The 26,233-nt window shown below is 39.4% G+C and overlaps 2 protein-coding genes and 1 pseudogene across 3 annotated transcripts; 1 reads left to right on the top strand and 2 right to left on the bottom strand.

The window, feature by feature from the left end:
• Positions 1 to 1,232: 1,232 nt before the first annotated feature.
• LOC101292112 (CCA tRNA nucleotidyltransferase, mitochondrial-like) lies at positions 1,233 to 6,820 on the top strand. Its single transcript, XM_004297378.1, has 17 exons — positions 1,233 to 1,241; positions 1,345 to 1,395; positions 1,607 to 1,921; positions 1,999 to 2,126; positions 2,210 to 2,327; positions 2,891 to 2,946; positions 3,151 to 3,200; positions 3,342 to 3,440; positions 3,654 to 3,763; positions 3,893 to 4,014; positions 4,269 to 4,335; positions 4,448 to 4,531; positions 4,906 to 4,968; positions 5,103 to 5,256; positions 5,964 to 6,113; positions 6,371 to 6,468; positions 6,555 to 6,820. Exons 3-17 carry the CDS (start codon positions 1,772 to 1,774, stop codon positions 6,717 to 6,719), a joined length of 1,614 nt encoding a protein of 537 aa, XP_004297426.1. The 5' UTR covers positions 1,233 to 1,241; positions 1,345 to 1,395; positions 1,607 to 1,771; the 3' UTR covers positions 6,720 to 6,820.
• Positions 6,821 to 7,322: 502 nt separating this feature from the next.
• On the bottom strand, positions 7,323 to 11,283 carry LOC101292403 (RNA-dependent RNA polymerase 1-like). The gene is made up of 4 exons (XM_004297379.1): positions 10,771 to 11,283; positions 8,465 to 10,290; positions 8,207 to 8,357; positions 7,323 to 8,105 (listed from the first exon to the last, which is right to left on the bottom strand). Exons 1-4 carry the CDS (start codon positions 11,281 to 11,283, stop codon positions 7,323 to 7,325), a joined length of 3,273 nt encoding a protein of 1,090 aa, XP_004297427.1.
• Positions 11,284 to 13,274: 1,991 nt separating this feature from the next.
• LOC101302934 lies at positions 13,275 to 24,866 on the bottom strand (annotated as a pseudogene). The gene is made up of 6 exons (XR_184592.1): positions 24,598 to 24,866; positions 22,602 to 23,136; positions 21,750 to 22,120; positions 14,373 to 15,803; positions 14,115 to 14,265; positions 13,275 to 14,013 (listed from the first exon to the last, which is right to left on the bottom strand). The product of XR_184592.1 is annotated as an RNA-dependent RNA polymerase 1-like (transcript).
• Between the last annotated feature and the right edge of the window lie 1,367 nt (positions 24,867 to 26,233).

The raw sequence follows: 26,233 nt of genomic DNA on the forward strand, positions 1-26,233 counted from the left end.
AAGCAAGAAACGAACGAAACAAAAAGTGACAGTAAAAACCTAGAAGAAAAGCAAAAAATAGAGAACAGAAACCTTGGATGATCATGCAAAGGAAGAGTAGATAGGCCGAGATTCAAACAAATCAAGTAAAGTTCATGATGAAGTAGGGAGTCTCTTGGTTGTCAATCCCTGGTCAATATTCACTACTGTGAGTTCTGTTTGTTTTGTTTCGATAAACGAATCAAATGACTTAGAACGAAGGTCAAGACTCCCTTTATACTTCTGAGTTCTGATGTATGCCAATGACGTTTAGGCCCACGCCATTCAAAAGGCTAGTTTGGGTAAATGAGAAATTAAATAAGGGTCAAAATTTAGAAAAATCATTTAACGATCCCAGTTTATGGTTCATGTGGTGGTCCGGAATGATTATGTTGGTCCGTGCATTCTCACTTTTGTTTGGCTTTAGAATCTATCTCGGACCACCGCAACGTAATGTTACATGTTAGTTTGTTTCATTATACTCAACTGTTTATATATTCGATATCAATTTAACAAAATTAAATGAAGGGACTCTTAAATGAAAAACTAACTTTAGAATAATGAACTTGAGTAGTTGAACCTGACTATACGAGGAAACAAGTAGATATTCTGAAATCTAAATAAAGAGCAATGTTTTCTTATTATCGATCTAACACATTAAATATTATGTGAGATGTGACAATCTCACATGTTTACATCACCAAATCTTTAATTTGGTCTATATGAGATGTGCAATACTCAAACTATGCATTGCAACATAATGTCTGGTCATTATGACAACCCCACAAAACGCTTGAACCCTAGGCTACTTTACAGTTTCATAATATCTTATAAGACTGAAAATTAAAGAGGTGACCTAATAACGGTTAAGTAAATGACCCAATTACCCATACTTAACCCCGACTGCTAACCTGAGGTAGAAAATTAACCAGAGTTGTGTGAAATTATCGGTGGGGGCCCACAGTTCAGACTAGTGGAATGTGAACTTCTCCTGCAAGGAGTAGGAATGAGCAATCCAGTGTACACCGTACTACACTAAATAAACCAAGTCACGCGACACGTGTAACCATAGAAATCCAAAGCAATTTCGGGTCCTAGTTCGGGCCGGATTTGACCCGCTTTGCAACTAAAACCCTCCTCCTATCCAGTATCCAATTCTAAAACCCTAGAATTCGCTCCTATCTCTGAAACCACTGCAATTTCGATTTCGATTTCAAATTCAGGTATGGTCAACTCCAATTTCACTCTTCCATTTTGTAATTCTGCTTTTGGGTTTCTCAAGTTTGGGGTCATATAGATTTGGGCATGGGGTTTTTGTTTTCGCAGAGGGCTCTGCTTCTAGAGAAAGCGCTTCTCCTCCGCTCTACATATCCTCAGGTGAGCCAATTTTTAGGGTTTTCTATATCTGGGTTTGTAATTATGAGTCCAAAGTTTGGAACTTTATTGTAATTATATATAGGTTATCTGTAAAATAAATGGATAAAGCGAATAAAATTGAACCCAGATTGATAAACTAGTAGTTGGTTCATTGTTGAAGCTATGAAGTTAAAACGAAGAAGTTATGATTTGATGTATGTAATGTGATCAGGTGTTTCGGAATAGAGTTACTTGGGAAGCAAGAAACACCAAGGGAGCAAGGTTGAGAGCCCCATTTTCGGTAGGGTTTGCTTTTCGGTTTTCTCCGAAATTGTATACGACAGGGCAGAAGGGGACCCTGACGGGGACGCGATTGTCTGGATCGGAAAGAGGAACAATGATGGTGTCTATGCCGACTGTACACGTGAGGGATACCATTGAACTTGACGAAACTGAAGAGAAGATCTTTGAAAGGCTTCTTGGAACGCTTGACCATCATAAGCTTAAGACTGAGCTTCGTGTCGCAGGTGGATGGGTCCGTGATAAGGTTTGTATTGGTGAATTGATTGATTTATGGGGAAACAAAGAATTTGTCTTTGAACATTGGCTGTTTCGGTTATGCAGCTTCTTGGAAAAGAGTGCAAGGACATCGACATTGCTTTGGAAAGTATGATGGGCAGTGCATTTGCTGAGAAGGTGAGAGACTACTTGAAGTCTGTGGGGGAAGAGGTTCATTTCGCTGTCATTCAAAGGTAAGTGGCATTGATATGGGTATTCGTACACATCTAAGTCTTACATATGCTCCCATGACTCAATATGTTTTGTTATCTTGCAGCAATCCTGATCAATCAAAACATCTGGAAACGGCGAGGATGCGCATCTTAAATGTATGGGTTGATTTTGTGAACTTACGCTGTGAAGAGTACAGTGATGATAGCCGCATTCCTACTATGGTAAGTTCTTGCTCTGGGATGTGTGAATCTTCTAGAGTTTTGTTACGAGTTTTGGGGCATTAGTTAGACTACCTTACTTTATTTTATTATTTTTTTTTTTCAAAAGTAGATTACCTATAAATATGGGTAGAGAGTACACTGACTATAGCCACATCCTATTACTTTTGTGTAAGGAAGGATGGGGCCAGATTTAGCTTTGAAAGTTCTGAGATAGACAGTGTCTTTTGTGTGTGTAAATTCCATTGTTTTGGACAATTCAAAGGCTATTGCAGATCTGACATTTCTATTGTGTGCTGTGTCACAAACACTAACACCAAGATGTGGAGTTATGATAGGCAAAGAAAAGGAAAGTAGATTGTCCATGAAGCAAAGTAATTTGGAATTTTATGCAAGGCTATTCTCTTTAACCATGGGTTGGAATAAGTTTTAGGTTGATATGTAGCTGTGTTCAACTTTTAGACACCATCAATCAAGACTAACTTTCTTATCTTCTGGATCTTTCAACTTCAAATTTTGAGTCAGCCAGGTACTTGTGGTGAATTTATGATTTGCTTCTCTTACAGCAAAAGTATGGCACACCAGAACAGGATGCACTGAGAAGGGATCTGACTATAAACAGGTACATGTGTTCTCTAAGAATTTGTTGTAAATGCAACAATGTCATGATGGGAAAAGAGATATCTATACTCGATAGTGCTTGTTGGTATCTAATCTGCTATTAATACACCTGCCTCTTCTCTACAGTTAAACCACACTTTTAACTTTATCTATACTTGATTGGACTACATTCTGCTCTTAATAAGTATTTTACTAAATTGTGCAGCTTATTTTACAATATCAATACCAAATCTGTTGAAGATTGGACTAATAGAGGTTAGTTTCCAGTGTGCCTTTATTTTTCCAGATTTTCTTAACCCACAAATGGTTCTGCCACTTTGGTTTCAATAATTTATTATCATTATCATTAACTTTAGTTTTATTTGTGAATTAATTAATTTTTTTTCTGGTTTGCAGGAATTGAAGATCTAAAATGTGGGAAAATTGTGACTCCTTTACCACCAAAGGATACATTTATGGAGGATCCGCTACGAGTTCTTCGAGCTATCCGTTTTGGTACTTGCCATTTTATTTGGCTACTCTTTAATACGTATATTTGATTTTCCACTCCTTAGTTTGCTTCCTTTTTACTTAGTTAGCAAAACTTGATTTTATAGAAATAAAAAAAGATTTTATCTTTACCCTACAAAGTTTTTTAACTCAATTTCACTTTGTAAGCACCTTTTAAAATGTAAGACTGAATCATACAATTCCTGTCATTTGGTTTAGGCGCAAGGTTCGGATTTGTACTTGATGAACAACTAAAGGAAGCTGCTGCTTGTGATGAAGTGAAAGCTGCTCTATCAGCTAAAATTAGCAGAGAGAGAATTGGAACTGAAGTAAGTTCCTGTCTAGCATACACTTAACTGATGATTGTTCTGCATATAAGATAGCTTCTACTGGGAATTTAAGCTTCCAAACGTACATAGAAACTATCTGCTCATTATTTTCATTCTTCTCCTAATCAGATTGATCTGATGATCTCTGGAAACCAACCTGTCCAAGCTATGACCTATGTATGTGACTTGAAGTTATTTTGGACTGTCTTCAGTCTTCATCAGCAGTGTGAGCCATTAGAAGGATGTGACAGGTATGGTTATTTTAGAAAACAGTATTCATGAAGTATAGCTATCATATCATACATGTGGTAGATATGTTAGATATAATTAGTTCATAAGAATTGTTGCATCTATGTATTTTCCAAATACTGTTCTAGGACTAGAATTTAATGCATCATTGTTGATTCAGCATGTTAAATACATTATAATTCTGCCTTTGCCTTCTTCATCTTCTGTTTCTTTCTTAGATGTAATACCAATTGTTTAATTTTCTTACCTAATGCAGCGATTGTGTTGCGTACTTGGATTATACATGGAATCTTATTCAATCAGTGGGGAGCTCTACCTTCAATGTGAGTGATAAGTCCTTGTTTTTGATACAATTATGTTATTTTCTCCCTATAACAGTTTTTATATTTATGTATTTATTATCATCTTAAAGTAGTAGTTCTTCAATTGTATCAGGACGAACAAAGAAGGCTCTCCTTTTATGCTGCAATGTTCCTTCCACTTAGGAAGACCATGTATAAAGATAGGAAAGCAAAAGATGTATGGCTCTGTTCACCTTTTCTGAAAAGAATATTTGAGAGTTATTTATCTTTGTTTTAGTTTCTCTTATCGATTTCATGATCGACAAAAGGAAAGCTAGAACCTCATGTTTTCTTCATTGGTGAACTATCAGTTAAAGGAATGGACCAAGTAAAACTAATGTTATAATTGTAAAACAGAAGTAATAATTTATTTGCTGTTGTTATTGTGAGATGGGGATAAGAGTTAACTATTTCATAGTTTAGTGTATCATTTTGGAGCATGTTGATATGGTGGTTGGTATCAAGCTTTCACTTTAGCATGTCTTTTCTTATATTTATTCATTATTTCAACTTTTTTTATTTTAGCATTTAACTTCTGTTTTTTCACTATAGGTTCCTGTCGTGAATTATATTTTCAGAGACTCCCTTAAGCTAAGAGTCAGCGATGCTGAAACTGTGAGTTTGAGTTTGAGTTTGCTTCTCTCTACCCTATTATACTTTGCAGACATGCTAAGCTCTTGTGATAGTTATAGCAAGACTTCCTTGGATCCACAGTTATTCATGTCATCACTGAATTATCTTTGTAACAGGTTGTTAATTTACACAATGCATTGGAGAAGTTTTTGTCTTTGCTTCCTCACTTTGTACCAAATGGGGATGTAAAACTGACCGAAGTTGATTTGGGAAGAGAGTATGTTGATGTTCCTCTTACTTCGAAAGAATCCAAACTCCGTGTATTAACAGGTATGAATTCATAAGTCCTAATTGTTTTTCTGAGCAGTATATACTTTTGGAGTTCATAATATGCAAAAGGACATGCCTTTTACTAAGCTGAATTGAGCAGTGCAATTGTATAGTTAGAAGCTCCATATGGGCGTCTAAGTCCTTGACTGATATCATCACTTATAGTCATTATGGTCACTACGATCAATATCCTCACTATAGTTTTTAAAGGAAAACCTCTGGACTTGTTATCATGAAAAAAGAATAAAAAAGAGAGAGAGAAGCCTATATTGTATCAAAGTCCAAGATTGATTTCATGACATTAATTTGGTTACATTGTCAATATCCTCAGTGTAGTAGATAAAAGAAAACCTATGGATTAGTTGAAAATAACCCTTTTGAAAATTGAAACCTTCTGCAACAGATAGCAGAAAATTCCAGTCTAGTTTGGTAATCTTTGTGCTAGTGGCCATTTTATAGTCCTCTTATTTGGCAGGCCTCTTTGGTGGTGTATCATGAATTCATGATCAATTCTAATTCATTGGGACATGCTTTAGGAGTTAGAATTGTATCAAATTAATATCAAGCTTGCATTTTTTTCTTTTATGTTTTTATGTGTATTGTATTTTCTAAATAACTCTTCCCGATTGGGTTATTGATTAACAGTGTGTTTTACACTTCAACATGCAATTTCCTTGAACTCGTTTTCTGAGCTTACAACTGTCCAGGGTTTCTTCTACGAGAAATCAAAGATTTTTGGCGAGTTGCTTTGCTGATGTCTACACTGTTACATCCCACTGACGTCATAAACAAGAACTTCAAACCAGAAGATCGCAGAGCTTTGTTTGTAGAAGCTGAGAAGGCCATATATAATCTAGGTATAAAACATTCCTTTAAGCACATGTTTCAGATGATATACACGTGATATTTCTTTCTTCCAGATTAGAGTAGTGCACTGCCTTATTATGTGGGTGACTCATATAACCTGAGACTTGGTTTCTTTAAGACAAGATTATTGTCCCATGTCTTTAGCTTTTAAACGTTTTCTGTGTTGGTCTCTTTTTTTTTTGGCTCTCTGTATATGTATGGATGTGTGGCTGTCCAGCCTGTCCTTATTTTTCTTTTCATGGAGCAGGTCTAGACAAAGTCTGGGAGGTGAAGCCATTACTTAATGGAAAGGAGATCATGGATGCTTTGCAGCTTAAATCTGGAGGACCAGTTGTCAGTAAATGGGTAAGCTTCATTACATTCTAATTCCAGCACACCATAAAGGGTTGCCATGAGCTAAAAGTTTAACATGCAAATGCATTCACTGGTAGCAACGGAAGCTACTTGCATGGCAGCTTGCTCATCCTTCAGGGACTGCAGAGGAGTGCCGCGAGTGGCTGAAGGAAACACACTCTTCAAGTACTAGATCGGCTGGAGATATGGAGGAATTGAATGGACCCAACAATAAGAAAAGTAAGACTGAAGATTCTAACTAGTCACAATAAAAAGTTTTGATCAGCATGTTGATATTTGAGGGAAAGTTATTTGACACACAATGTACAAGTTCAGGTTTAATGGAAGTACTTGCATTTCACCACCCTTGAGCTTTGCCTGCTGTTATATTTGGTAATCTGAATATCTTCATCCACGTTCACAGGTACACTCTAAATAAACCATAAATAATGTGATGTCTTATTCTCACCTCGTTCTCATATGTTTAAGGTAAACATTAAAATTTCTGACAAACATAATAAAGAATAGGATAAGCTACCCGATTCTCACCCAAAAAGAGAAAAAAAAAAGAAGAAAAAAGGATAAGCTACCCACAGGCTGGGCAGTCAGAAACTTGAGGTTAGAAAATCACCCAGAAATGGGGCTTCAGTGATGATACAACATCAAAAGTAAATGGGGCTTCAGTAATGGTACAACATGAAAAGCACTTCAGAATTACAACATGTGGAAATACATGAAAAGCACTTCAGCTAATATTCTTAAAATTAAAGGAAATACACAACAGCGGAGGATTAATCTACAATTCTCATGCAGACAGACTGATGCTATTAGACTGCCAAGTAATGGCTCTTCGGTGATAACTTCTTTTACTTCTTGATTTGGATGAGCATGTCGAACACACACCATGGAAAACTCAGGAAATGGTCTCTTGCCATACCCTTGTTGTAGCAACCCCAGTAACGATGATGATATGTAACATGGTACCATGCTGATGCTTTTGCCGCATACATACTGATGTCAGTTCCAAAATCCGATGGATCACCACTAGTTGGCTTCTCGAAAAACCATGCCCTTGCTTCCTTCTTCAGTGACCTCACAGCACAGTTAATCGACTCCGGGTCCTTTCTCTTGTTGAAGAACTTTGATACATTGGTGATGTTTCCACTCAGTATTTCAGCTTCAGTTTTAATACCATAATAGTCCATCAGCTTTCCCAGCTTGTCGTCATACTCACTTTTGTATCTCATGGCATCATCGATGTAATCTTTGAATCCATCTACCTCCATGTCAGGATCATAAAACCTCCTAGCCACTTCCCTGGTAAAGGACTTAAAAGAGTGTGAATGTGATCCTAGCGCAATATCTTTCACCTGTCGGTAAAGCTTCCCAATCACACGCTTGGACTCGTAGGTGGATCGGTCCGTCTTTTCCATGAAATCTGGGTAAGCTTTTACGCGCAGACTAGGCGGCAGTTTCACTATCGCACCAGTTTTAGGAGAGTCAACAGCATGAGAGTGGAGCTCGGCGAGCTTAACACTTTTATAGCTCATAGCCTTATGTGGTTCAGTATCTGAAGTGACAAGATGTGCATTTGAAATGATGCCCAAGCTGTCATTTACAATGTAGTTGGTAAAAGACTCCGCGACTTCCTGAAATGTAACACAGCAGAATAAAGTATCAACTATCAAATCATGCATGTCATGTTTGAGTATACATACCGACTACACCTGATATTCAAAAATTACAATACCTCAATCGTAACATCGTGATCCAATTCCACAGTTGGTGCTGGAGTATAGTTCATCGGATTAGTTTGCCGAGGAGGAATCAGTTCATGATCCCAGCTAACAAAATAATCATCTCCATCTAAATCACTGCCTGAGCATTCATTAGGATGAGGCCTATTTAGTGGGAAAAGAAAAGTTGCATTCAGTATATATAGTCACTATAGTGAACGCAACAAATTAATATCAAATATTCAAGAAAGACTAAACAATCTGAAAGTTACCTCTTTCCTTTTTGTGGGAACACAACACAATCCAGCATGTGGTGTAGCGCCGGCACGTCCACAGCCATAAGAACACGCACATCTCCAGGGTGTAGACAGGGGTTTTTAGCAACAACTACTTTACCCTCAACAGTAAAATTGCCTTGGCTTGCAGTTGAGGTTGTGTTGTTGCCAGTGAAGATAGTATGGTGAGAACATTGCACAAATACCTGACCATATTCCAATGTCCCAGTTTCATCCAGACATCCCATCAGAGATCTTCCTTTGTGAACAAAAATCCGTGTTTTGGTCCGAAGTTCGGCAAGTTTTGATGCACATAATGACTGCAGCATCAATGAGAGAAACGGCTCTGCATTTGGCTTGTAACAATTCAGCATTTCCTTTAAAATGTTGGTGGCCTCTCCTTGAAACATCAATCCCAGTGCCTCCTGTGCTTTCAGCGGATCATTTAGAATCCCTTCCAACTGATCCATTGCTTGATTCTGCTTCTTCTCAAAAACACGATCCCTAACTCCAAGGGTGGACAAAAGGGTGATCAGTTGACGATTGAGGAAACAAGGCTGGTACTTGGTCCATGATATGACATCTAACATTGTGTTGAGTGATTTGAACTTGCACATGCTGTTTCTCAATGCCAGCTTCTTTGACAATGTTGGATCAACTGCCACAACACCTTTATAGCCACCATAGCGGATTTGAAAGGCGGATGGAGTAGAACTTTTCCCACATTTTCTTGCCACTCTTTCAGCAAAATCAGCAGACATCTTCCCAATTCCATCAGAGAAGCAATATTTGGTTCCGCCTCTTTCAATTTCCACATCAGGAATGACTTCAATTTCATCCGATCCAACACTAAAAGTCTCCCTGGATGAGCTGAAAGACTGACCAAGCCTGGCACCATATTTAGACACATTTTTTATGTGACTAAACTCTCCCATCCAGTCTCTTATCCCTTGTGCAGTAAGGCCCCTTCTGGAAGCAAACATCCATGCAGAATTCTCTCGCAACTGACTACCCGAAAATGCCAGAAGCTCAAACTTCTTCTCACCAATCACTATCCCATCTCTTAGAACAGAAAGTATCCTTTCATAAACTCTAGTTCTTCTTTCCTCTTCTTCACAACATGTCCGCGGACACAAATCTACAGACCTCATCTTCCCCAAGTCCTCATCAACGAAAGAAATTCGAAGAAAATTGTCAATATCTTCAGGATAGTTTCTTAAGACACGATTGGAGAGATTTACCTCTGGACCACAGAAGTATACTTTAGTTGGTGTAATCAGAACCCTGTGTACATAGAAAAAGCCCTCATCTAAGGATATAGCTGGTGACTGAGGAATCCGCTTGCATTCCATGTACATGTTGTACTGCTTAATAAGCCACCTTGCAGGTTCATAGCAGCACTCCTTGGAGTTGAACAGCTTGTCCAGGGCACACTCTATATATTCAATTCTTATACTAGTAGGATCTACTAGGTAATAAAAATTGACATCAAGAGCTTGCCCCGGAATACAACCATGCTGAACCAATGAGTTTATCTTGAACAGGATTTTGTATGGCAACTTAATGCCTAGGGGTGGAGCCAGAATAGAACCAAGGGCTGAACTTCCAGAGAAAGTCTTACCTTCCTTCAGGCCAAACTGTCCCTCATTCTCTATATAGTGCACACAACTCTTGTTGAGATCAGGAAGCGAACACTCAAATGGAAGTTCCAAGCATAGAGAAGAGGATTGGCCAATGCAGCATGATGGAGTAAAATCAACTTCTCGAACCCATTGATTTTTCACAGTCACATCTTTCTTATAAATCCGAGGGGCACCACGTAACTGGCATGAAGAGGAAGATGAAAAAATGTTAAATATTTTCCCCAGGTGACACACAGTCTAGTACTCAAAACCATTCACATCGAAATATATATTCTGCAATAGGTGGTGCTCTAATACTCGGACTTTATCATAAGTTTAGAGCTGAAATAGTGATTAAATATGACATCAGACCTAAATTTCCCTCTGAGAGACCATATTTCTGTATATTATCCAATGCTAGAAATCACTGCGTTTTATGTAAAATTAAACATGAGTCTAAACCTATTAATATTGATGCTTAAGCACACCCCAGAAGTATTCATTACTGGTATAACTCATCCTAACTCATAAAATGTAGCTACCATAGAAGATAGTTTATTTTGCAAGATAATGAGCTTGATGCTAGCTGAAGTTAGAAGTTACTAGGATTTAATCGGAAGTATATAAACGATATATGATCTGCAGCAAATAGGGGAAAAGGCAGTAAGAAATTTAACAAACCTGGATGAGAAGAAACTTTCTAAACTGATCACATGGACAATGCAGCTCAATCTGGCAAATAGTGTCAGATGGGAGCTCAAGCTTGTATTCAACACAATCATAGGAGAAAGCTAAGTGCACATAATTCAGGTCTTTTCCAAATGTCACAGAAACGTCTGATTTTGTCCAAAGCACCGAAAACTTCTCCTCAGATATCTTGCATCCAAAGTGAAGTGTCACAAGTTCCTCCAAGACTGTTGATCTTGGTGCTATGTGACCCTTCCATTCTCGAGCTTTCTGCAGATAAGACTTTCCATACCGCAGTCTTTTATCATCGGCTAATGCAAGTATTATTTCAGCACATTCTGCAGTTGTGAATTGAACTCTGGCAGATGATCTTGATCCTCTACGTTTTGGAGGAAGAACATTCACAGAGAGAACAGTTCCTTTCCCAGTATACTCCTCAAGAAATTTTGTCACTGCTTCTGAAGACTCCACAGTGGGAAATCCAAACAAGGACACTGTCTTGACCATGGTGACTAGTTGATAATGGCAATAGCTGTTTCAAAGTAAAAACTAGAATTAGTAACTCTCAACTAGTAACAGTAAAGGGAATGCAGAACACAGCAAAAGATTTGAAAGAAAATGCAATGACATAACACTACAATCTCAATTGACAAGAAGACGACTAAAAAAAGCTAAAAGAATGTAATGCGAAGCTCACATTGACTTTGGAATGTAAGCTCAGAGGTAACAATGCTGATTTCTGTGGATGAAGCAAAGCTCATGAAGCCAATATTTATAGGAAGGAAAAGAGCTCAGAAGTCAAAGATTGGTCCTCAAGTTTCATCTCCTACAGTGTAACTAACTTGTCATGGCAGTTCTGTTTTTTTCTTTTGGCCATAACTTGTCATGGCAGTTATGCTTAGTCTACAGATTCTTGCCTCTGTTTTTAATTGGAATCAACGACTCTCATGATCTCATGCTTGGCAGAAATGACTGTCATTGGTCAGCTTGAGGAGTCGAATCACCTTTCTGTTAAGGAAAGCACATAATTTCTGTTTTCTGTTAAGGATGCTAAAGTACTAAATGCTTAAACTAAGATTACATCCAATTAAGATTGTTGGTTGATAATAATGTAATTGACAAAATATGGTACACTAGGTCACTAGGATTATTTGATTACCCTTTGTCCACTTTATTTTGTTTGTTTAGTTGATGTTGAAAGCGAACATTTTGGCCAAGAATGTTCTGGAAGTTAAGGGACCGATGAACCCCAATGCCTTAACCCTTATGAGAAGTTCAGGCCATGAATCTTCTAGAATATCACCAAGGGGGATGATGAACACTCCTTGTTGAGCAAGGTTTAGACCAGCGATCGCGAGCAGCCCCCTTAACTTGGCTGAGTGAAAATGAATAAGACTAAAACAGTGCCTAGAATCTGAAAGTTAGCAATAAAGAGTGCTTTTTGGATTGATAGACTTGCTCTGAAAGGAGTTGAAAGCTTGGAGCACTTTAGCATCATCATAGATTCCCTTCACAGACTGCGATTGGACTAACCAACCTTGGCTGGCAAGCCTAATCCCTAATGTAAAGGCTTCAAACACTATTCCTACAGGAGTGCAAGATGAAGGTATAAAGATAATTGGCAACCCTTTACCATGCAAAACACTTGGAGTTAGTGTCATCTAAACAAGAACAAGTTGCAGAAGTCATTATTGTCCCTTATGGTCTAAGGTAAAACATGCATATGCATATCATATGTTTTTCACAGAGGTTAGTAGCTTCGCTTGCTATCCTAATGTTATGTTAGTTGTTGTCTGCATTTTCAAAGAACCTGTTACTCTAGTTTAATAGGTCTTTGCTGTTTTTCAAATTCAAATTGACAACTGATTGTTTGGGAAGTGTCTTGGCGCTCAAACCAATCTAAGGGTTGAGATCTTTTGTTATGCCAACCCGTGACCAAATGGTTTGATGCTCAAGGCTCCAGCTTGGATTTTATGATACATTATCCGACATATAGCTGGTCCATGTGACTAATGGACTGATTAAGCATATTGATATATGAGGAAAACTTAGTTGACACAAAGTGTACAAGTTCAAGTTTAATGGAAGTACTTGCATTCCACCACCCTTGAGCCTTGCCTGCTGCTATATATAAGTAATCTGAGTATCTTCATCCACGTCCATAGGTACACTAGATAGACCATAAATAATGTAATTTCTTATTCTCACCTTGTTCTCATCTGCGTAAGGTAGACATTGAAATTTCTGACCAACATAATATAGAATAGAAATCAAGTTTCTAATTATTAATTACCATAGACTACACTTCTGACCAAGTAAAATAGGGCTTCAGTGATTATACAACATCAAAAGTACTTCGAATTACAGCATGTGTTGCGAAAATTCTTAAAATTACATGAAATACACAACAGTCGATGATTAATCTACAATTCTTAAGCAGACACACTGATGCTAATAGACTGCCAAGTAATGGCTCTTCGGTGATAACTTCTTTTACTTTAGTGATGCCTCTTGATTTGGATGAGAATGTCGAAAATACACCATGGAAAACTCAGGAAATGGTCTCTTGCCATACCCTTGTTGTAGGAACCCCAGTAACGATGATGATATGTGCCATGGTACCATGCTGATGCTTTTGCTTCATACATACTGATGTCAGTTGGATCATCACTAGTTGGCTTCTCCATAAACCATGTCCTTGCTTCGTTCTTCAGTGACTTCACAGCGTAGTTAATCGACTCCGGGTCCTTTCTCTTTCTGAAGAACTTGATACATTGGTGATGTATCCACACAGTATTTCAGCTTCACTGGGAATACCATAATAGTCCATCAGCTTTCCCAGCTTGTAGTCATACTCACCTTTGTATCTGATGGCATCTTGGATGTAATCTTCAAATCCATCTACCTCCATGTCAGGATCATAAAACCACCTAGCCACTTCCCTGGTGAAGGACTTAAAATAGTGTTGTGATCCTAGCGCAATATCTTTCACCCGTCTCGTAGGTGGATGCGTCAGTCTTTTCCATGAAATCTGGGTAAGCTTTTACGCGCAGATGCGGCAGTTTCACTAGCACCAGTTTTAGGAGAGTCAACAGCATGAGAGTGGAGCTCGGCGAGCTCAACACTTTTATAGCTCATAGCCTTCTGTGGTTCAATATCTGAAGTGACAAGATGTGCTTTTGCAATGATGCCCAAGCTGTCATTTACAATGTAGTTGGTAAAAGACTCCGCGACTTCCTGAAATGTAACACAGCAGAACAAAGTATCAACTATCAAATCATGCATGTCATGTTTGAGTATACATACCGACTACACCTGATATTCAAAAATTACAATACCTCAATCGTAACATCGTGATCCAATTCCACAGTTGGTGCTGGAGTATAGTTCTTCGGATTAGTTTGCCTAGGAGGAATCAGTTCATGATCCCAGCTAACAAAGTAATCATCTCCATCTAAATCACTGCCTGAGCATTCATTAGGATGAGGCCTATTTAGTGGGAAAAGAAAAGTTGCATTCAGTATATATAGTCACTATAGTGAAGGCAACAAACTAATATCAAATATTCAAGAAAGACTAAACAATCTGAAAGTTACCTCTTTCCTTTTTGTGGGAACACAACACAATCCAGCATGTGGTGTAGCGCCGGCACGTCCACAGCCATAAGAACACGCACATCTCCAGGGTGTAGACAGGGGTTTTTAGCAACAACTACTTTACCCTCAACAGTAAAATTGCCTTGGCTTGCAGTTGAGGTTGTGTTGCCAGTGAAGATAGTGTGGTGAGAACATTGCACAAATACCTGACCATATTCCAATGTCCCAGTTTCATCCAGACATCCCATCAGAGATCTTCCTTTTTGAACAAAAATCCGTGATTTGGTCCGAAGTTCGGCAAGTTTTGATGCACATAATGACTGCAGCATCAATGAGAGAAACGGCTCTGCATTTGGCTTGTAACAGTTCAGCATTTCCTTTAACATGCCGGTGGCCTCTCCTTGAAACATCAATCCCAGTGCCTCCTGTGCTTTCAGGGGATCAGTTAGAATCCCTTCCAACTGATTCATTGCTTGCTTCTGCTTCTTCTCAAAAACACGATCCCTAACTCCAAGGGTGGACAAAAGTGTAATCAGTTCACGATTCAGGAAACAAGGCTTTGTGTTGAGTGATTTGAACTTGCACATGCTCTTTCTCAATGCCAGCTTCTTTGACAATGTTGGATCAACTGCCACAACACCTTTGTAGCCACCATAGAGGATTTGAAAGGCGGATGGAGTAGAACTTTTCCCACATTTTCTTGCCACTCTTTCAGCAAAATCAGCGGATATCTTCCCAATTCCATCAGAGAAGCAATATTTTGTTCCGCCTCTTTCAATTTCCACATCAGGAATGACTTCAATTTCATCCGATCCAACACTAAAAGTCTCCCTGGATGAGCTGAAAGACTGACCAAGCCTGGCACCATATTTAGACACATTTTTTATGTGACTAAAATCTCCCATCCAGTCTCTTATCCCTTGTGCAGTAAGGCCCCTTCTGGAAGCAAACATCCATGCAGAATTCTCTCGCAACTGACTACCCGAAAATGCCAGAAGCTCAAACTTCTTCTCACCAATCACTATCCTATCTCTTAGAACAGAAAGTATCCTTTCGTAAACTCTAGTTCTTCTTTCCTCTTCTTCACAGCGTGTCCGCGGACACAAATCTACAGACCTCATCTTCCCCAAGTCCTCATCAACGAAAGAAATTCGAAGAAAATTGTCAATATCTTCAGGATAGTTTCTTAAGACACCATTGGAGAGATTTACCTCTGGACCACAGAAGTATACTTTAGTTGGTGTAATCAGAACCCTGCGTACATAGACAAAGCCTTCATCCAAAGAAATAGATGGTGACTGAGGAATCCGCTTGCATGCCTTGTGCATCTTGTGCTGCTTGATGTACTGCTTAAGAAGCCACCTTGCAGGTTCATAGCAGCACTCCATGGAGCTGAACAGCTTGTCGAGGGCACACTCTATATATTCAATTCTTAGACTAGTAGGTGTCAAGAATAGGTTTATGGTATAATTCCCAGATGTATTCTTCTCCAAACTGGAGGATATTTATACTAGTACAGATTAATCTATACCTAAGTATGAAAGGAGAATACAATAGTAGAGCTATGTATGAAAGATAAATACAAAGGTCATGCAATACGGCTGCATTAACTACACAAGTGATTATGTCAGTTGTTGGAGCAGTAGTCCAGATTTGCTGCTTGAATGGAGCAGCTCACTCAACACTCCCCCTCAAGTTGGGGAATAGATGTCTCGCATACCCAACTTGTCTAGTGAGCTGTGGAACACTTTTGCAGAAATGGTTTTGGTCAGAATATCAGCAAGTTGATCTTCAGTAGGTACATGTGGCATGTTAATGATTTCTGACTCCAACTTCTCCTTGATGAAATGTCGATCAACTTCGACATGTTTTGTTCTGTCATGTTGAATTGGATTGTGTGCTATATCAATGGCTGCTTTATTGTCACAATACAAATTCATAGCATACTCGGACTTGAATCCCAAGTCCTTCATTAAATGACGAAGCCATAACATTTCACATACTCCATGAGCCATTCCTCTATATTCAGCTTTTGCACTGGATCTAGCAACCACTTTTTGCTTCTTACTTCTCCATGTGACTAAGTTACCTCCCACAAAGGTAAAGTAACTTGAAGTGGACCTTCTATCAGTGATGGAACCGACCTAATCTGCATCTGTGTATCCTTCTATCTTCGTATGGTTATTTTTGGAAAACATGATCCCTTTGCCTGGATTTGTCTTCAAGTACCTCAAAATTCTGTATACTGCTTCCATGTGATCTTCACTTGGTGCGTGCATGAATTGACTTACAACGCTTACAACATATGCAATATCAGGTCGGGTATGTGAGAGATAAATCAGCTTGCCTACTAACCTTTGATATCTCTCCTTGTTAGTAGGCACTTGGTCTGGATATTCTGCTAACTTGTGATTTTGCTCCATTGGTGTATCTGCAGGTTTACATGCTAGCAAGCCAGTCTCTACGAGTAAGTCAACCACATACTTCCTCTGAGATAGGCTAATGCCTTCATTTGATCTAGCCACCTCAATCCCCAAGAAGTATTTCAATCCGCCAAGATCTTTCATCTCAAAAGCAGACGAAAGATGTTCTTGGAGTCTCTTCACTTCTTCTGGGTCATTACCTGTCACAATCATATCATCAACATAAATGATAAGTGCAGTAAGTTTATCTTTCATTCGCTTCAGAAACAGTGTATGGTCAGAGTTGCTTTGTTTGTAACCAAACTGCTTCATAGATTGGCTGAATCTTCCAAACCACACCCTGGGGGACTGCTTTAGTCCATACAATGACTTTTTCAACTTGCACACCATTCCAGCTTGTGACGGTAGAGAGTAGCCTGGAGGTAGATCCATGTAGACTTCTTCCTTCAGGTCTCCATGCAGGAAAGCATTCTTTACATCAAACTGCTTAAGAGGCCAATCTAGGTTGGCTGCTAATGACAGTAGCACTCGGACAGTATTCATCTTGGCCACTGGTGCAAAAGTCTCCTGATAATCAATGCCATATGTCTGAGTATAACCTTTTGCAACCAATCTAGCTTTGTATCTATCCAGTGTACCATCAACACCATACTTCAATGTATAGATCCATCTGCACCCAACTGTTCTCTTCCTGCGGTCTTGGCACTAGTTCCCATGTGTGATTCTTTTGCAAGGCTTCCATTTCATCCTCCATAGCTTTAGTCCACTTAGGATCAGCTAGAGCTTCCTGCACTTTACTTGGAATGACAATAGCAGATAAATGAAATACAAAAGACGCATATGACTTGGATAACCTATGGGAAGACATGTAATTGCTTATGGGATATTTGGCCTTGGCTTTAGGATCTGGTTCATATTGAGCCTTTGGTTGACCTCGATTTTTTCGGAATGGTAACTTCTGAATCCCTATGATGTTACTTGGTTCTGTTTCAGGGTTAAGCTCAAAATTATCATGAGATTCAAACAAAGGATTATCAGTTACCTCTGGATCATCCTCAGGAAGCATTGGTGTTGATGGGGTAGTAGAAGGGGAAGAATTATTTATCTCTGCTGGTTCTAGAGTCGGCAACTGATTGCCATTTTCACGAAGTATAGAATCTGTTTCTGATGCTGGTAGAGGGTTACTCCTTTCAGTTGATCCATGCTCAATGCTTCTCACTCCAATAGATTCATATATCTGATTATCCAAGGGACCCAAGAAATCCCCTAAAGACTGCTCTTCCTCAGCATTACTCTCCCCCTGAAGAGGAGTCTTCGGGGAAAAATATAGCTCATGTTCACAAAATGTAACATCCATTGAAACATAGGAACGTTTAGTAGTAGGGTTATAACACCGATATCCTTTCTGAGTGGAAGCAAAACCGATGAAGACACACTTTTCAGCACGAGCATCCAACTTAGTCCTCCGATTTCGATGGATATGAACATAAGCTACACAACCAAAAATCTTTGGATCAAGGGCATGGGTAGGTGGTAAAGGCAAATAACTTTCAAGAGCTTGGATCGGTGTTTTTGGTAGTGGATGATTTTTCTTGACTGTGGACTGAAGGGCTTGTGTAGGAAGTCTATTTATGAGGTAGGCAATAGTTAACACAGCATCACCCCAAAAATATTCAGGCATATTAGCTCCAATTAACATGGAGCGAGCAACTTCAAGAATGTGACGGTTCTTTCGTTCCGCTACACCATTTTGTTGAGGGGTTTGAGGACAGGTGGTCTGATGAATGATTCCATGGGTAACTAGATATTGGTGAAAAAGATGGTTCACATATTCCCCGCCATTATCTGTATGAAGGACTTTGATGGGCTTTTGGAACTGAGTTTGGATCATCGCATGAAACGTCTGAAATACAGAAAAGACATCACTTTATGCCGTATCAAGTAGATCCAACTCATCCTGGTACAATCATCAACAAACAGAACAAACCATTTCATTCCAATGTGCGTTGGTGGACACGGCCCCCAAACATCAGAATGAACAAGATCAAATGGGGCAGTACTTTTACTGGAGCTCAAAGGGTAGTTCACACGGTGACTTTTGCTCAAAATGCAAGTGTTGCATTTGAATTCTGATGTTTTACAGTGCTTAAATAATTGAGGGAAGAGAGTTTGGAGATATCCAAATGATGGATGTCCCAATCTCTTATGCCATAACCAGATTTGTTCTTCATCTGTGGATACTATTTTATGAATCTGATGTGCTTCACTCGCACGAAGATTACCAGCAGTTGTCATCTCCATGTAGTATAATCCCCCATTCTCAATACCCCGTCCAATGATTTCCCCTGTTAGGATGTCCTGAAATACACAACACCAGGGGTAAAGAATTACACAGCAATGCAATTTTTGGGTTATCTGTTTGACTGACAAGAGATTATGAGACAAGGAAGGAACGAGCAACACAGTGTCAAGGGTAATTGAGTCTGTAAGAGTGACAGACCCAGCAACAGTAATGGGGTAGGAATCACCATTTGCATTAGTTACGCCAGAGCGATGAATTGGAGTTAAATGGTGAATATTGCTAGAGTTATTAGTCATATGGTCAGTTGCACCCGAATCAATTATCCACATATCTTTCCAATTAAAGACAGAGTTACTCGAGAGCAAAGAGACAGGTGTACCTAAAGTGGTCATGAAGGTAAAAGTGGAGTTACCAGAGTGATCACCATGATTGGGTTTGACAATAGTTGTACTCGAACTCGAGTCTGGCGAAGTAATCTGGAGAGAGGCCTGAGGTTTGCCTTTGGGCTGGTAGCTTTTTGGGTTCTTGTTTCCATGGGGTTGGAATGATTTCGCTTTGTCTCGAACTTCTTTTGCTTGGGCCTCCTTGCGATTGGCAATGTGATCATCCCACCAGTCAAGAAAGCCAATCAAGTAGAAACAAGTCTCTACCATATGACTAGTTGATTTGCAATAGTGCATTTTATTGGTCCTTGAGAGGGTGATTTCAACGGAGGTGTAGATGAAGAAGGCTGGGAGCTACGAATATGTGGTGGCCGGTATTGAGCAATCATGGCTGATCCCTCATGCTTTGTGTCAGACATCATCTTTTGGAGTTTATTATGCTCAGCACTGACTTGAGAATAAGCCTCTTTAATAGAAGGCAACGGCTTTGTGTTTAGAATTCTACTCCGGACTCCATCAAGGTGAGGGTCTAGCCCGGCCAAAAAGAAATAGACACGGTGCTTGGTGACCCTATTAGCCATGTAGGTGCTAGCTAGAATCTTCATCCTTGAGTCTGAGAGGATCCAATATGTCAAGCTCTTGCCATATTTTCTTCATATTGCTGTAGTAGCCATGAAGAGGAGCTCCATTTTGTTTGGTGGAAACCGAAGCTATTTGTAGCTCATAGTTTCGTGTATCATCTTGGGCTACTGAAAAAGTAGTTTTAACAGCATCCCAAATTTCTTTAGCTGTCTCCAAACCTTCATAATTTTCTCTGACCTCCTTGTGCATGGAACTGAGAAGCCATGCTTGAACGAGACTATCTTCTTCAACCCAAACTTCGTAACCCTCTTCATCATCTTCTTCGGATGGTGCTTTGTTCTTGCCAGTGAGATAACCAAGTTTACCTCGGCCAGTGATATTCAACTTGGCATGTTTAGACCAAGAAATAAAATTGGTGCTATCCAATTTTTCTGGAACAATAGGGCCATGATCATTAGATGACGATCGCCCTTTATGTTGAGAAGAAGATTCAGACTTGATTGCTGATGTCTGAGATGAACTGATCTGTACTTTATCGAGAACCATGGTTCAGAATTTACTAAGTAAAGAGAAGAGAAATTCGATCCTTAGGTGTTGCCTACCACGTTATGTTAAACGAGTAAGCTCGACGGTACAAAGATAAAATTTCTAGTTTTATTACCCTTCTTTTTTTATTTTTAATTCTGACCAACTTACCAAAAAAAAATGGTTTGGGATACTGGGTTTGGTCCTTGAGTAAGGATGTCAGCCCAAATCAGTAGGGTATTACTTGGTGCACTGAAGGGTGCAATCGTTGACACCTCGTGATTTTTTTTCCTTGCGACGGCGTCTGCTCGCCGAATCTGATGCCGCCAGTGATTCTCTTCCTTCTAGCACTAGCAGCCTAGCTGATTGGAATGATCGGAGGAAGTTGCAGGCACGTCTTCAGGCGTCTGAGTTCGCCCCGGCAATGGAACAAGGTCTCTTGGTCTGAGAATCAACGGTGCGGCGGTCTGAAGGCGGAACTCCGGTCTGAGATTCGTCGCTACTTCCTGCGTCCGGTGATGTTGTCTGGATAAGAGGTTTGCTCAATGTTTGAGCAAAATATTTGGTATGGGTAATGGGTATGAACTCGTGCTTGATCTTCAAGCTAGAGTTTTGGTATTGGGTAAGTTGAAGAACCAGAGTTCTTCGGTTGTAGGTACTGGGTATGAAGGTAATTAATATGTGGATGAAGAAACAAAGTTCCTCTCTTGGTATTTTTGGCAGAGTTTCTGCTCAGTCTTTGAGCAAAAAAAGATTGGTATATTTTCTGGGTATTTCTGGGAAAAACAGAAGAACAAAGTTCTCTTGGATTAAGTGAAGAACAAAATTGTTCTTGGTATTTTCTGGCAGCGGAATGTGGGTATGGGTATGGGTAAATCTAGAATTCTAGATATGGGTACCGGTCTCAAGAGCAGAACGCTCTGATACCATGTCAAGAATAGGTTTATGGTATAATTCCCAGATGTATTCTTCTCCAAACTGGAGGATATTTATACTAGTACAGATTAACCTATACCTAAGTATGAAAGGAGAATACAATAGTAGAGCTATGTATGAAAGATAAATACAAAGGTCATGCAATACGGCTGCATTAACTACACAAGTGATTATGTCAGTTGTTGGAGCAGTAGTCCAGATTTGCTGCTTGAATGGAGCAGCTCACTCAACAGTAGGATCTACTAGGTGATAAAAATTGATATCAAGAGCTTGCCCCGGAATACAACCATGCTGAACCAATGAATTTATCTTGAACAGGATTTTGTATGGAAAGTTAATGCCGAGGGGTGGAGCCAGAATAGGACCAAGAGCTGAACTTCCAGAGAAAGTGTTACCTTCCTTCAGGCCAAACTGTCCCTCATTCTCTATATACTGCACACAACTCTTGTTTAGATCAGGAAGCGAACACTCAAATGGAAGTTCCAAGCACAGAGAAGAGGATTGCCCAATGCAGCATGATGGAGTAAAATCAACTTCTCGAACACCGTGATTTTGCACAGTTACATCTTTCTTATAAATCCAAGGGGCACCACGTAACTGGTAAGAAGAGGAAGATGAAAAAATGTTAAATATTTTCCCCAGGTGACACACAGTCTAGTACTCGAAAGCATTCACATCGAAAATTCGAAATATATGTACTGCAATAGGTAGTGCTCTAATCCTCAGACTTTATCATTAAGTTTAGAGCTGAAATAGTGATTAAATATGACATCAGACCTAAATTTGCCTCTGAGAGACAATATTTCTGTATATTATCCAATGCTAGAAATCACTGCGTTTTATGTAAAATAAAACATGAGCCTAAACCCTATAAAATATTGATGCTTAAGGACACCCCAGAAGTATTCATTACTGGTATAACTCATAAAATGTAGCAACCATAGAAGATAGTTTATTTTGCAAGATAATGAGCTTGATGCTAGCTGAAGTTAGAAGTTAATAGGATTTAAACGGAACTATATAAACGATATATGATCTGCAGCAAATATGGGAAAAGGCAGTAAGAAATTTAACAAACCTGGATGAGAAGAAACTTTCTAAACTGATCACATGGACAATGCAGCTCAATCTGGCAAATAGTGTCAGATGGGAGCTCAAGCTTGTATTCAACACAATCATAGGAGAAAGCTAAGTGCACATAATTCAGGTCTTTTCCAAATGTCACAGAAACGTCTGATTTTGTCCAAAGCACCGAAAACTTCTCCTCAGATATCTTGCATCCAAAGTGAAGTGTCACAAGTTCCTCCAAGACTGTTGATCTTGGTGCTATGTCACCCTTACATTCGCGAGCTTTCAGATAAGACTCTCCATACCACAGTCTTTGATCATCGGCTAATGCAAGTATTATTTCAGCACATTCTGCAGTTATGAATTGAACTTTGGCAGATGATCTTGATCCTCTACGTTTTGGAGGAAGAACATTCACAGATAGAACAGTTCCTTCTCCAGTATACTCCTCCAGAAATTTTGTCACTGCTTCTGGAGACTCCACAGGGGGAAATCCAAACAAGTACACTGTCTTGACCATGGTGACTAGTTGATAATGGCAATTGCTGTTTCAAAGTAAAAACTAGAATTAGTAGCTCTCAACTAGTAACAGTAAAGGGAATGCAGAGCACAGCAAAAGATTTGAAAGAAAATGCAATGACATAACACTACAATCTCCATTGACAAGAAAACTAAAAAAGCTAAAAGAATGTAAAGCAAAGCTCACAATGACTTTGGAATGTAAGCTCACAGAGGTAACAATGCTGATTTCTGTGGATGAAGCAAAGCTCATGAAGCCAATATTTATAGGAAGGAAAAGAGCTCAGAGGTCAAAGATTGGTCCTCAAGTTTCATCTCCTATAGTGTAACTAACTTGTCATGGCAGTTCTGTTTTTTTCTTTCGGCCATAACTTGTCATGGCAGTTATGGTTAGTCTACAGAATCTTGCCTCTGTCATGATCTCATGCTTGGCAGAAATGACTGTCACTGGTCAGGAGTCGAATCACCTTTCGACATGTAGCAAGCATATAATTTCTGTTAAGGATGCTAAAGTACTAAATGCTTAAACTAAGATTACATCCAATTAAGATTGTTGGTTGATAATAATGTAATTGACAAAATATGGTACACTAGGTCACTAGGATTATATGATTGTCCACTTTATTTTGTTTGTTTAGTTGATGTTGAAAGTGAACATTTTGGCCAAGAATGTTCTGGAAGTTAAGGGACCGATGAACCCCAATGCCTTAACCCTTATGAGAAGTTCAGGCCATGCATCTTCTAGAATATCACCAAGGGGGATGATGAACTTCACTCCTTGTTGAGCAAGGTTTAGACCAGTGAGCAGCATCCTTAACTTGGGTGAGTGAAAATGAATAAGACTAAAACAGTGCCTAGAATCTGAAAGTTAGCAATAAAGAGTGCTTTTTGGATTGATAGGCTTGCTCTGAAAGGAGTTGAAAGCTTGGAGCCCGCAATAGCACTTTAGCATTATCATAGATTCCCTGCATGGACTGCGATTGAAGCAACCAACCTTGGCTGGCAAGCCTAATCCCTAATGTAAAGGCTTCAAACACTATTCCTACAAGAGTACAAGATCAAGGAATGAAAATGCTAATTAGTATTTCATACAATGTCCTATACAAGCTATAATTATGTTCTTTTGATGGTCTGAAACTCTGAATGACGAGCAATAGGTATTTAGATTTTGGGTCTGGCACTAGCTGATGTGTTCATCTTCATAGCAGCTTTTTACATTCGGTGAAAACTCGTGTCGAACTTAATTACCAAGTTTTACATTCAGTGAAAACTCTGTGTCGAACTTAATTACCAATTTTATTCATGCTGAAGAGGTGAACCAAGATTCATTACATTCTAATTCCAGCACACCATAAAGAGTTGCCATAGAGCTAAAAGTTTAACATGCAAATGCATTCACTGGCAGCAACGGAAGCTACTTGCATGGCAGCTTGCTCATCCTTCAGGGGACTGCAGAGGAGTGCCGCGAGTGGCTGAAGGAAACACACTCTTCAAGTACTAGACCGGCTGGAGATATGGAAGAATTGAACGGACTCAACAACAAGAAAAGTAAGACTGAAATAAAATTTAGTATTATTTCAGCACATTCTTCAGTTGTGAATTGAACTATGACAGATGATCTTGATCCTCTACGTTTTGGAGGAAGAACATTCACAGACTGAACAGTTCCTTCTCCAGCATACTCCTCTAGAAATTTTGTCACTGCTTCTGGAGACTCCACAGTGGGAAATCCAAACAAGGACACTGTCTTGACCATGGTGACTAGTTGATAATGGCAATTGCTGTTTCAAAGTAAAAACTAGAATTAGTAACTCTCAACTAGTAACTGAAGAACAATTGGTAAGAATGGTTTTGCTTACTTTTCATTGATACAGTACAGCTATATATACAAGAATTAAGATCATTTTAGATCCTGAAGATCAGCAATCATATTAAGGATTTGCTGTCAATTTCTATCCTACAAATATGCATCAATTACATAACTATGATTCTGCAAGCTGATGGTCCGTGGGCGAACAGGAAGCTTGTCAAGAAGGTACGGAAATCTGTTGGTGGATAGACCTTTGGTGAATATATCTGCCAGTTGATCTTGAGAACTGATATAACAGACTTGAACTTCGTTACGTATCATCTTTTCTCGTATGTAATGATAGTCAACCTCCACATGATGTGTGCGGGTATGGAAGACTGGATTGGAAGCTAAAGAAATAGCACTGATGTTATCACACCATAATTTAGGAGGTTGAAGTGGAATTCGTAAGTCACGAAATAGGATGCGAAACCAAGATAGATGAGCAGCTGTGTAGGCCAATTGGCGCTATTCTGCCTCCATGCTTGAGCGGGAAACACCTGCTTGCTTTTTAGAGCTCCAGGAAATCAGATTTTTGCCTAAATAAATACATGTGCCACCGGTTGAAATTCTAGTGTCTGGATCGCCAGCATAATATAGCCAGTGATATGCAAAGAGCTTGGGGTGTAAAATAAGCCATAGGTAGGAGTGTGTTTAGGTAACAAAGAATCCTTTTTACAGCAACCCAATGGATAGTAGTTGGAGAATGAAGAAATTGGCAAACCTGATTAATAGCATAAGAGATATCAGGTCGAGTGATGGTTTAATACTGCAGGGCTCCTACCACGCTGTGATACTGAGTGCCATCTGGAAGAGGAGTTCCATCAGTGATGCTAAGACGCTTGTTACTTGCTGGTGTAGAAGCAGGTTGTACATCAGTCATATTGGTCTGATGGAGAAGATCCAAAGTGTACTTTGTTTGTGTGAGAGCAAGGCCACTGGAGGAGCGTCTGCTTCAATTCCCAAGAAATAGTGCAAATGGCCCAAGTCCTTCATTGAGAAAAGTTAACCCAAATTGGCAATGAGAGTGTTGATGTGATCAAGATGAGTACCAGTAATGAGGATATCATCTACATATATCAGAAGATAAAGCTTGATAGAGCCTGAGTGATAAGTGAAAAGAGAGGAATCGGCATGAGAGGCAGTGGACCCCAATTCTTCCAAATAGGCAGAGAAACAAGAGAACCAAGCATGAGGGGCTTGTTTGAGGCCATACAAGCTTCGCCGTAGTTTGCAAACATGTTTGGGATACTAGGAATCAATAAAACCTTGGG

Source organism: Fragaria vesca, linkage group LG4, assembly GCF_000184155.1.
Source record: "Fragaria vesca subsp. vesca linkage group LG4, FraVesHawaii_1.0, whole genome shotgun sequence".
NCBI classification, from domain to species: Eukaryota; Viridiplantae; Streptophyta; class Magnoliopsida; order Rosales; family Rosaceae; genus Fragaria; species Fragaria vesca.

Excerpts from the sequence above, each read along its gene's own strand:
- LOC101292403 (XM_004297379.1), bottom strand. The coding sequence starts at position 11,283 with ATGGTCAAGACAGTGTCCTTGTTTGGATTTCCCACTGTGGAGTCTTCA. Across the intron at positions 10,291-10,770 it reads GAAAGTTTCTTCTCATCCAG|TTACGTGGTGCCCCTCGGAT; the intron begins GTTTGTTAAATT and ends TCTTCATGCCAG. Across the intron at positions 8,106-8,206 it reads ATCACGATGTTACGATTGAG|GAAGTCGCGGAGTCTTTTAC; the intron begins GTATTGTAATTT and ends GTTACATTTCAG.
- LOC101292112 (XM_004297378.1), top strand. The coding sequence starts at position 1,772 with ATGATGGTGTCTATGCCGACTGTACACGTGAGGGATACCATTGAACTT. Across the intron at positions 2,947-3,150 it reads AGGGATCTGACTATAAACAG|CTTATTTTACAATATCAATA; the intron begins GTACATGTGTTC and ends TAAATTGTGCAG. Across the intron at positions 3,764-3,892 it reads GAGAGAGAATTGGAACTGAA|ATTGATCTGATGATCTCTGG; the intron begins GTAAGTTCCTGT and ends TCTCCTAATCAG.